Source organism: Pantherophis guttatus, chromosome 1, assembly GCF_059756535.1.
Source record: "Pantherophis guttatus breed Tessera chromosome 1, ASM5975653v1, whole genome shotgun sequence".
In the NCBI taxonomy this organism is placed as follows: domain Eukaryota; kingdom Metazoa; phylum Chordata; class Lepidosauria; order Squamata; family Colubridae; genus Pantherophis; species Pantherophis guttatus.
The window spans coordinates 264,181,173-264,194,114 of record NC_142063.1 but is presented as its reverse complement, the minus strand read 5'-3'; the positions used below and the strand labels follow the sequence as shown (position 1 = coordinate 264,194,114).

Here is a 12,942-nt window from a genome sequence, read left to right as displayed (position 1 = left end):
TTGGTCATTGGAACCCTGCAGAAGTCAAATCATTGGACTGAGCCATAAAACCAGTGTTGTCTAGTATTGCTTCTTTCCCAAGTCTGAAATTGGAAGATCATCTACAAAGCCAAAGCTCTGGGGAGGAACATGGAGTTCGTTGTTCTCTATCTATATTATAGGCTATATCCAATATATGTATGGATTTCTCTTTTGATAGAATTTCTCCTTCCTATGGCTACCCATGATCTCTGCACGAACTTGTGAAAGTTGCTTCAGGAGGTCACCGTTCTGCAGATTTGGGAGACTTGGAAAGGAGGGGATTAAAAATCCATTTTACCAGCCAAATAACACTCTAGAAATATTGTCCTGCATAGTCTTGAGGGGAGTTTTTAAGCGTAACAAACATCCTCATCTCAAACTATCTATCTGAGAATTTACTATTATGAGCAGCTGGTATGATAGTCTCAGAGCAGAACATCCTTCCTGATAACAGTACTTTGGGTTGTGTTCTTATGCGTAAAAATAAAATCAACTTAACATTTTCAAGCATTCCATTTTTCAGACTGGCTTTTTTTTTTTTTTTTTTAAATTTGATTTATATGCCGCCCTTCTCCGGAGACTCAGGGCAGCTTACAATGCGTTAAGCAATAGCCTTCATACTTTTGTATATTTATACAAAGTCAGCTTATTGCCCCCACAAACTGGGTCCTCATTTCACCTACCTTAGAAAGGATGGAAGGCTGAGTCAACCTTGAGCCTTGGAGAGATTCGAACCAGCAGTAATTGCAGGCAGCTGTGTTAATAACAGGGTGCTTAGACCACTGTACTATCAAGGCTCTTATAGAACAAGATATTCTATTTTACTATGCGCACATAGCTAAATGCATTTTTATACTAAGTTCTGCTTTTTAAAAAGATGTGTAGAATTGTTAACTTTCTCTGAAAGGCCGAGATTCAGAAATTTTAAAAATGGATAACATAAATACGCTGTTCCTTCTGATATACAGGTAGTCCTCAACTTATAACAGTTCATTTAGTGACTCTTTGAATTTACAACATCACTGAAAAAGTGACTTATGACTGTCTTTCAAACTTATGACCGTTGCAGCATTCCCATAGTCATGTGATCAAAATCCAGACGCTTAGCAACTGACTCGTATTTATGATGGTTAGAGTGTCTCAGGGTCAATGTGATCAACTTGTGTGATTTTCTGACAAGGAAAGTCAATGGGGAAGCCAGATTCATTTAACAACTGTGTTACTTACTTAACAACTGTAGTGATTCACTTAACAACTGTGGCAAAGATCATAAAATGAGGCAAAACTCATTTAACAATTGTCCTGTATAATACTTGGGATTGTCACATTTGCTTTTCTTTGACTAAAATTAACAACATGGGCAGGAATCGGGATTTCTATTACAGAAGAAATATATCTTTGCAAACACTATATTGGGATAGTAGTCAATGTCAGAATCCAGCTAGGCCATTTGTCATTTGCACCGCCTCAGCCAACATGACAACAAATGGCTTTGTTTTCTGCTGGAAGTCTGGTATTACTGTGATGGTCTGCTATACAACAAAGGACTTCAGGATGGATATGAGGACTGCCTTGTTCCTGTATAGAGCCACAAACTATTTATATTTTTTTGTTTGTTTGCAGCAACTTGCAGATCCAAATTCCCAGTGAAAGTCTATTGTACCTCCACGGAGCCTTTCTGCCCTGAAATCTGTATCTGTCCCATATCATTACAGATAAGAGTGAGGGACTGAATTTAGCTTGGCAAATATAAAGGTATCTCAGAGATCACGAACACGTTCAGATTGCTTTGGGTATCAAAGATCAGCATTCTTCTACTCCTGAATGCAAAATATAATGGCCTACTATAACAACTGGATTATTTGATAAGCCTCTAGAGGGCGATATTTCATCAATATTAACTGTTTTCCCAGCTGATGCCAATGACTTGTTATGTTTTTACTGTAGTTGAAGTGGAAAGACTGATGAAAAAATAACAATAAAAAGTGTTGGCTGTTTTGACAGCCTCCCAAACTAAATTGAGTGAAATTTGCCAAAAGCAACAAGCTTGGAAAAACGAATTGATTTTAGCCAGGGAAAATTGAAAAAAGGAGTTTTAAAGGAATCAACGATCATCATAGATCTCGGTAATACAGAATTAAGCGTATTGCAAAGGAAAAATGTGGGTTTTTCATTCAGCATACTCTGTTTATTTAAAAAGTTGCTGATTTCCTTTTTGACCCGCTATGGGCTACTCAGATAATCTCATGGTAAAGCCTTCAGATTGCACAGATGTCAAAGCTACATGTTAGTTTCCATGATCAAATTTAATGATCTCTCTATTCAGATGCTAACATTTCATTCCTAACAGGGCAGAATATTTACGTAGTTCATGGCTATCTGTTTTTTATTTTTATTCATACATACAACTATGTATTTTTCATATAAGCTGCCTTTCTATCCTAAAACGTTAGGGAACTATAAAAAAAGTACTATTCATTTTCAATGAACTAAAATTAATGGAATGAGTATTTGTAATAAGGACTAATAAGCATGATGCAATTACAGAGATTTTACACTAGAGTGGAATTTTCCTTAAATCAATTAAAAGATGATGAAATCATATAACAGATACAATACAAGATTTTTCTGTATGGACAAGATATTCAGCCTAATGTTTCTTGTATTATTCATTAGTAAAAAAAATATCCAGTATTTCTTAGACTTTTATATGTTAATATATTTATTAGTTACTGTAGATCGTTTGTTTTAAACTGCTATTGTATTCCACATTTAAATAATGAGAAAGTATGTTACTGATTGATGTTTCTGCTACTTTCATTAAAATGAGTGTAACTTTTTTTCTGGACACAGGGACAAAATACATTTAATCAAGTAAGTGAAATGTTACATTTCTAAGGATTTTCAAGCTTTTCACTTGGAATGTAAAGGGCATGGTGCTATGTTTTGGATCCTGGAGCTCCCCCACCCCTCTTATGTTCCTCAGCTATATTTCTTGGCATTGGTAAATTCTTTGTAATCCATGTTTATATCTTTTATTAGAAAAAAAAATCAATGGGAACTAACATGCTATAGAGGAAAGCACAAACTGAAGTTAGATGTCCAGCAGGCCCAAGGGATTTATAAAATAAAGTGCAGTCCAGTGATGGGGTTGGCTTTTGATAAATAGGTGTTTTGAGATTGACCAGAGTCCTTTTGGGGACCATTTGGAGAAAATGCCCCTCCTGCTCCTTCTTTGAAGTGTTCCCACTAGCTCAAAAAGGTTAGAGACCCTTGATTTGGATGTTGCTTGCATTTTGACAATGTTAGAGACTTGCTCAGGATATATATCAACTCAGTCGTTCTTTATAACATGGGAACTACCACCGCATATCAAATGAAATCGTAAATTTTACTGGCTTAACTCAATCTTACCTTCCTTTTATGATTTTATTGAGGCTCTTTTCACAGTAACTAGTTTTGAAAGGCCTCGGAATTGGTTTAGTACATGATACCCCTGGGGAGGTTTTCAAGTAAATGCTGTTGTACCTTTTCATGAGGCCTCAAAAGAGGCTGGAGAAGTGATTTCATTTTCAAACCAACAGGAACAAACAAACTGGCATACCTGCTCTGACAAGTTGCTGCTGCTGTATTTTTTAGACATTCTTTTCTTCATGGTTTCTTTTACAGATTTCACCTTCTTCCCAAGGGAGATGCGGGAAGTCGAAGGGGATTTGATCACTTCTTTATAGACAAAATCACCATCCTTTCCCTGTCAAAAGAAAGGGAAGTTGAAACAAAGAGCAGCTTCCCATCTTTATCCTTCTGTGGCCATTCTCAGACTCAGTGTACTTTACAAAGATTGTTCAAATTGCAGATTCCCAAAACATGTTATTTATTTATTTATTAAATCAGGGTTCTCCAACCTTGGCACCTTTATGACATGTGGACTTCAACTCCCAGAATTCCTCAGCCAGCATGCGCTGTCTGAGGAATTCTGGGAGTTGAAATTCACAAGTCATAAAGGTGCCAAGGTTGGAGAACCCTGTATTAAACAATATTTATATAGCTGCCCAACTCACAGATAGGTCACTCCAGGCAGCTTACAATATTTTTTAAAAAAATCCATCATATAATAAAAACCCATAAAAATACCACCCACAGAAACATACACACATACACCCATCCTCCATGGCAGCAACAATACAATCAAATCAGCCACTTGAAGCAGCTCCATTTCCATTCGTAGTCCCTAGGCCTGCTGGCAAAATCACATTTTTAGGGCCTTTCAGAACAGGGTGGGGGCCAATTGGAGCTGAGGAGGAATGATGTTCCATAAAGAAGGGTTTACCACCAATCCCTAGGCCCTCTTTCATGGTCCCTTCAGATGTACACTTCTAATTGATGGGACTCATAACATGCTCTGCCTTCCCATCCTGGTGGGTTGGGTGGATGCAATAGGGGAGAAATATACATTGTTCTTCTGACCAGACCACTTTTTCCCAGGAATCTGAGTTTTCCCTTGGACAATATTTGCAATGTTTTCCTTGAAATTCTTCTCAGTGGGATAAATAATGGAAGAAAGGGGAATTAGTTATTACATGTTGACTACCCTATGATGCTTGTCTTCCAATTCTTAAGCCATCACTTAAAATGTCATTGTGAGTTCATCACCGTGTAGTATAACAATCCTGATGGGCATTGAGCCAGAATAACCCATTACATACAAAATGGGACAAATATCACCACCCAGTCAATATCTTCAATTTAGCCACCTACATTGATTTTAATGTTATACTCATTGGCAGAATGCTAAATAACATAATTCCTGCATGCATGCATTTTTATTTAATAACACAAGTGGCATAATCCAATCGTTTTCCATTAGGTATGTCTCTGCCAACTTCTGGAGAGAGAACATTACAGTTGTACCCCCCTCATAAGATCCTTGTATGAAAGTCATTTACATCAGTATTGCTCAATATATATTGTTCTTCAGCTAACTTTCCTTTTTTCTTGTCCTTTCTTTTTAAACATTTTGGAAGTTATGAAAAGCTATTTGAAGTGCAGCTCACATCCTGTATCTGTTACTTTCACATTAAGATCAATTTTTGGAATATTTTTAGTTTTTGGCTGAGATGAACGCTTGTTTATAAGGTTGATTGTGTTCTGCCTGCCTAAATTCTATATAGATTTAACTGACCGTGGCTAACTGACCTCACACATAGTCATCTGACGGCCGAGTTAATCTAGTCACATGATGCTCAAGTGCAACGTCAAAGACTGCCAAGGGAAGCCTAATATTGGTCTTGGGATAAGAAAATCTCTCTCTTACTGTGTGAGAACATCCCCACCAAGTAAAGTTATGGGTACTGAATAGGAAAAAAAGAACATCTACTGTAGTTATGATTACATGACCTTCAAAAGCAGTAAGTGAAAAGGAGAATGGTCAAGAAAGCTGGGAAAAATTAGGATGAAAGGCAACCAGAACTGTTGTAGATTAATGATTAAAGCAATTCAAACTGGACCAGACCCAGTCCCACATTGACAAAATTCAGATGCCTTTGGAAGTTCACATGGCATGAAAATGGAAAGGCCTATCACCCTGAAATATATATTTTGGTGAATTTTCCATTCATATCACCGGCCCTATTGATAGGGATTTCCCAAAAAAATGAATGAGCTGTCTGAAGAATTGCTTCACTTTGCATTGCTGGAACCTGTTGCAGAACGGTTTCATAAAATGGCTTTATGTTCCAGGATGGATGGAGAGAGAAAGATTCCTAACTAGAGAAATGAAAGTAAAAACAAAGATCGATAGAAGGCTTTCGTTTTGTTTAAGTAGTGGACAGGGAAGCTCCAAACTCGCTAGAACTTGCTTCTTTCCTATGCTTGTGTTCTAGAGATCCATCCTCCTGCAGCAGCTGTGTTTCACCCCCAACCTCCAGAGACTTTCCATCTGGCCAGGGATTCAGCCCAGATGTTTCAGAGACAATTCCTTTTCCCATCTATACAGAGATCACTTTGTGGCAATTCAGGAACTCGATGGTTTGGATTCAGTTGGACAGGAGAAGGATGTGTTTTAGTAACGGAATTACAATTAATTTCAATCCTCCCTTGCCTGCCCTACTAAATCCCCAAATGCTCAACAAAACCACAATATTGGCTCCTGGAGCAGGAAAAACCAATCTAGATACACAAAGGCAGGGAAAAAAATGAAAGGGGGGAAAAATGTAGTCCCAGAAAAACAAGCAAAAGAAGATCATGGTCATTCATGAGAAAGACTTGCCTAATGTTAAAGGAATACTGTATTACCGTTTCAGAGTGAAATTATACATCAGTAACCATTTCTCAAAATATGATTCTGTGAACACCACAAAGTCACATGGATGAGTTGCCATTCAGCACAAAAGGCAGCAATATTTAGAGACGAAAGGATGAGATCAACTCCCCATCCCTCTTTTTTAATTCAAGGCACCCAGAGAATCCCCAAATTAGATCAGAAAATCATTGCTTCCCACAATTTTCTTTTCTTGATGTACATTCTCCCTTGCACTCTTTCCAGGTGAATTTGTTTGTCACATGGCAGAGAGAACATATCTATACATTATATAAATAACATTCCTTCCTTTGTTCTTTCCTGCTCTTCCCATCTGTCTAAATCCTGTCTCTTCTCCAATCCACAGTTCATTTGAATAAGCAATTCATTGGCAGAAAATCAAAAAGAAAGGTTTTTAGACATAACTCGATTATGGCAGTCTACAAGAAATGCAAATAATGCTCTTGAAATGCAAGTTTCTCATATTATTTGTTGGTTGAGCATTTCTAATTTCTGCAACAAATTAATGGCTATGAATTTTAAAAAGCTGTTTTGAATTTTAGGTGTTAACTGCAATTGTTTTTGGGTTGAAATAGATATACACTCAATAACATAAAACTGGCAACAACCAGGAATAATTTAATTTCTCCATTCCTGTTCATCAGACAGGACCAGTGATATGCATAGTCCTTCAAAGACTAAACACGATAATCTTAGCTGCTTAGTCCCACTGCCATTACTATCCCTATAGTCAGATTGGCAACCCTATGGAAAAGGGCAATCTATAAAATTATTCAGTGCAATAAAATAGAAGCTTACATTTTAAATTGGAAGTTCTCAAAGAGAATTCTTGGCTCAGTCTTATCTATTAGCATCAAACAACTTATAAACAACTCTATTCACTACTGAACATTTTCTCAATGTGATATTCTTCCCAAGGATATGTTAAGTGAACATAAGCAGGGCAAAAATGTATACAGGATGGAGCTATGCTCTTTACATGCTCACATTTTATTTATCTTTCATTCAAGGCATGCAAACAAAGCCTTTCCCAGCTTTGTTTGAAGCTGGAATATGGGAAGTATTATATATTTGCTGAAATATCAGAAGGGGACCTTCCCTTACATCTGAGCAACAGCCTACTATGTTCACTAAATCCAGGATTATGCTGAGAGCTGTCCAAGTGGTCATAGATCCCCTTCAGGCCTCTTCAGAGTGATTAGTGAGAAAGCAAGGGTAGAATAAATAGAATGTGAAAAATGGACTATTATGCATTAGTCACTACACCTTTCCTAAACTGGCTCCAGTTTAGTTTTAATCAGCTTATTTTGATATACTTTATTCAATAGATAGAATAACTTGATGGGGAGGATGATTTTTACTCATCTGATACTCTTAGTTTAACTAAATATTCTGACTGGCCAATAAAACCATGGCAAATATGGTTGGACCAGTTGGCTTTTACTAGCTATCTAATTTTTCTTGTGGAATAAATACTACTGCTTTCTAATTGCCTAGGAAACACCCCATTTAACCTGTCCTCGTGTTACAATTATCATATGTAAAAAATAATATCTAACAAATGAGAACCTTCAGAAAAATAAGATTTTTTGAGTGACCACAAGGTTGAATTAAAAAAAAATCTTGTTTGACCTACAGACTGACAAGCTTCCTCTGAACTAATTTTTTATTCTTTTGGAATTTCAAACATTGAGTAATCTTCTACTGCTTTCCAGCAGTCCTTATCACTCTCAAAATTTTATGACATTACACATCCTCCTTTTGAATATAAAAAAATCATAATTTAAAACATCCATATCCAACTTTTGGGTTTGCCTGGGCCGCACCGAATGAAGATGAATTGTTTTGGGCCATATATAATCCATATAAATAATCCATATAAATGCACATAATAATGTTAAAAGTTTATGATCTTGTGGGGTTTCATTACTAGTTGTACAGAACTGCATGCAGCCCACAGGCTGGACACACCCGATTTAAGACTTCAAAGTACAGAATGTTGTTCAGAATTACACAGAGCACTGTCTGGCATTAGTGTTTGCAGAATAATAAGCATGTCATATTTGGAGAGATATTTTTGGACATTCCTTATAGTGCTAATAATTTTCTCTAGTATCAACAAATTATTGATGTAGTCAGAAAGCATCATAACAACACAATTATTATGCCATGATATGGCTACAAAGATCAAACTAGTGCACTACAAACCGTGGTATTTCCTGTGACACCCTATGGAAGCAAAACTTCAAGAAACAGAATAGAAAGAGTATTTTCACTTTTGAACTTTGAAGTTGGAGGAGACCCCACCAACGACAACCAATAAAACAAACAAAGAGATCATCAAAATAAATCAACTCACTCAAGACACAAATGACCAGGTTCAAATCATCCTACTTCAGGCATATTAAGGAAAGACTATCCTTCTGGAAAAAACTCTAATGCTGGGAAAGGTGGAAGGTAAAATAGATGACCAGCAGCAAGGTAGATGAATTCATTTACAATGGTGATGGGTGTATCATTGGAAGACCTGAATGAACCAGGTTAGGGACAGATTTTCATGGAGAAAATCTATGAGTCACTATGAGTCAATACCAACTTGATGGCAATCAATCATGAAAGTACTTGTCATTGTTGGAAAAAGATGTTTTTTGAAATGCAATTTAAAAGATCCTAAAAAATCTATTGTAATTGAAAACTGATGTTATCCTCATAGCTACTTTTATAGCAAATCCCACTGCAATTTAATTTTGAAACACATTACAAACACCATCATTGGGCTGTATGTATGAATGTATCTTATGACCGAATATGTCATACTCACAATTTGATCTGAACTGTTTCCAATGTGCAGTGAGCGATTTGCCAAATCAAAACCACCAAAGCTGCAGGTTCTCTGTGAAATAAGGCAAATTTATAACATTTTACCACAAAATCTACTGTCTTCTTGAGTAGAGAAGACAGTAGAGAAACGTCTCAATTGTACAAATAACAGCAGCAAGCATGAAAAAATGTTCTGGATTATGTTCATGCATCATGTTCCCTTCCTGGACTTTTACTAATTATTTTATTGCTTCATATTGAGATTGGGATTTTCAATAAAGGAGTTTTAAAACTATTTCCTAGGTGAGGAATAGCTTTACATAACCCATGTTTTGGGAGTCATTTGGGTACAGAATATTAACAACAGCAAAATGTTCCACTTTATCGTATTTGAAATAGACAAAAGTTTTGAAATTTTAAGCATCTGCTCAATTGGTTGATTCAGTCAATAAGGACATCTCTGAACAAATGACAATTTCAATTTTCAGAGACTCCATATCTGTAACCAAGACCTGTATGGAACAAAGCAGTTTTCGTACTACTACAAGAGAGAATACAGTAGGTGATATGTGCAGTGGCATAATCTTGCGGAAGTAATTAGAGAAGTGAGTTCTTCTCAGAGAAACATCTCAAGCAAGAAACACTGACATTGAATACAATAGTTCTGCTTGCCTAAACAGGTCAGCGTAATGACACTAATTTTCTTTTCAAAGCGGAAAAACACAGCCAAGTGAAAGCATATTTACTTGGTGCTTAATAATGATCCTCATATGTAAAGTGCTCATTATTGAAAAGATGGTAGCCTTTGGAGCTCAATAGAACTGCCTGGTTCCCTTTCAGTTCTACAATTCAGATGTTTGCCTTTTCCAGAAATAAATTGGCTGTCTATTTCTATGTTTTGATCTATGCATTTACATCTTGTCCTTCAACCTTATTCCCTCTGTTTTTCTTCATCTTATAGAAAAACAACAGCAGCAGCAAATTGGGACATGATCATTATCCTTCATCATATACTTTGTAAATAATAAATGCTGTATATGTAATATCTCATTATTAAGTCTGCTACTAATTAATACATTACTAAAAGCCAATTATAAGCTCTACTAGACAACCTATATGAAGCATGTTTTTTATCCTCATCAAACAAACCTTTGCTGGTGAACATGTAATTGTATTTCTTCCCTGAAAACATCCATTTAACAAGAAAGTCAACAGCAAAGGAATGCTGTAACAATTTTAAAAAGTTATCTCAGAAAGTTTATATTATCTTTTAATATCAAACAAGGATTACATTTGGGGGTCTTCATGTATTTGTGTATGAACATGTATGCAGGCAGTGAGTATGTATGACAGCAGAATTCAGAGTTGGCATGGATGGTGTATGGAATCATACAAACACACAAAAAAACCCTCACAGTTAAAAGTTGCTTTTTGGCAATATGCTATATTTCAAACAGCTGTATTGTTATGCTTGCTATTGGACATATAGTTCATTACTTCCAATTACTTCACAAAAACATGCTAAATAAAAACTGTAGATGAAGAGACTGTAGATTCTTAAATGAAATGATCATGCACATACTTTAAAAGTTCTAGGCATGCCTTGGCCACTAAAATAAATTTAAATGCCCAAAACATATGTAAAAGCAACACATGTAATCAGTCCTATTGACAAGGAATGCCATAGCTCCTGAGGTTGCAGTAAACATGAATTATGATCTCAGAGGAAGACAGTATAGAATAGTGCCTAAAATTCACAAGCAGGGTATAAAGCATCTGCTCTTTGTAAAAGAGGCCTTAATCCAAGATCTCATATATATAAAAAAGGAAGAGATATAGCTTTTTCTCCAAGGATGCAATCCAACACATCCTAGTTATTATTTTATTTATTATTTATTTATTAGTCCAATTTTTTTGGTTACCCCTCTCACAAGCAAACAATTCTGGGCATTGTTCAACAGAGCTAAAAGGAGTTAATAAATATATTAAAAAGTATGAAAAACCAAATTAAAACAAAAAATAATAGACATAACGGAGCACCTCACTAGGCCACCCATTCCTGGGGATCCCAGCCCTGCTGGCATAACCAGATCTTGAGGGACCTCCGGAAACTTAACAGTGACAAGGGTAGCTGGTAGTGGGGGAGAAATTCATCAATCTGGGTGCCACAACAGAAAAGATCTTGCACCTACAGCTTATCTAGTATCTTCCTAGCTGACAGACACAAGCTATAGCAGGGGTGTTCAACTGTGGCAACTTTAAGACCTGTGGACTTCAATTCCCAGAATTCCCTAACCAGCCATGGTTGAACACACCTAAGCTATAGGCCATAGGTATTTAGACTTCCTAGCCTACGTCATATCATATAAGGATGTTCAATTCCTGTTACCAATATTGGCAATACACAGTAAATTACAGTAACAGGCTTACAATCAAATAATTTGCAGGACAAAATATATTTTTAAAGAGTATGTATAATGTATTTTATAAGAGTATGCCTCTTATATAAGCACATCATGTGCAGTCAAGTGAAAAGTCTATTTCACCATCTGAAATATTCTCTACATACCATCTTCGCCAAAAAAATTATTTTAATAAAATACGTTACAAAGTAGGGCAGAATCCACTAACATACAAAGCACTGGAGAAAAAGGATAAATTATCCTAGAAAAAAAAATTAACAGCTTTACAGTGGCTACTAGCCAACTGCAGCCATAGTTTACAAGTTAGCAAAAGTGAGATTTTGTCTGTCAGAATCATTTTTTTTCCCTTAAGTTTCTTGGAACACTAGTCATGATTGCCTCAACCCAAGATCTTAGTTCAGAAATACAATCCAGCTATGAACTTCCCAGATGGCTTTAGATCCCTGGCTCTCATCCTTATTTTCCTATATCTGAGCTGGGAATTAAATATTTCACTTTACTGAGCAATTATGGACTGCAATCCTAAACACTGTACAGATCTTAGCTTGATGAAAATTAAGAGTTGCAATCTTTTTTTTTAAAACTGTATTTTTTGAGAACCGTATTTTCTTAGAAGGAAGTTATCAATAGCTACACAATGGGATGATGGTTGGATCCTCAGTCAAAAAAATAGGTAGGATCCCCTTCCCCCCATCTCTTTTTGTGTGTAACTTTTTCATTTATATATCAATTTTCTCCTCAGTTCATTGCTTTCCTTTCTCTCTTTTACACACATACACCTTACTTCTCCTTCACCACACCTAGTCAGCATACAGAGATAAAGAATGAGCTGAGATTCCAATCCGAGTCCCTCTACTTCTTTCACTCCTGCATGAATCACAACATTTAAAGGAGTTAATGATGCAGAGTACACAGAAATATGATTTCTCCACATCACCCACTCATCACCACTACTAGCTTGGCTGCTGGCAAAGCCACAGTTATGCCGACGTCGCAATGCACGGGAATTGCTTTCCCTGGATATTGTCATCTGCAGCATAATGAGCTGGTTGGTGGGCTTGCAGCCTTGCAACTGTGCCAAGAAAAGCAATGGAAATGATCCCGCCCACCTCTTCTTCTCTGGTGGAATTGTCTTGCTGCAAATCTTTCTAAAGGGCTTGAGGAAATCAGAATTTGTTAAGGAGCAAAGACACTGGCAGAGACTTAAGGTGGGCTGCTCTGATCAGAGGCTGCTCTGGAGAAATATGGGAGTAAGCACAGAAAAAAACAAACATACCAGTTATATATAGAATATTTGGAAAGATATAAAAAGTGCCAACCCCCCCCCCCAAACTGATCTATATAGTATTTCTACTACTT

General features: G+C 36.5%; 1 protein-coding gene across 8 annotated transcripts in view; it reads right to left on the bottom strand.

The window, feature by feature from the left end:
* Positions 1-12,942, bottom strand: part of SASH1 (SAM and SH3 domain containing 1) — a 569,022-nt gene that overhangs the window by 18,513 nt on the left and 537,567 nt on the right. For 7 of the 8 annotated variants that reach the window (XM_034418982.3, XM_034418987.3, XM_034418986.2 and 4 more), the window contains exons 11-12: positions 9,162-9,233; positions 3,626-3,772 (exon numbers count right to left, since the gene is read on the bottom strand). In XM_034418982.3, coding sequence (XP_034274873.1) covers positions 3,626-3,772; positions 9,162-9,233 — 219 coding nt within the window. The remainder of the gene's footprint in view (positions 1-3,625; positions 3,773-9,161; positions 9,234-12,942) is intronic. The other variant, XM_034418988.3, reaches the window with a different exon arrangement.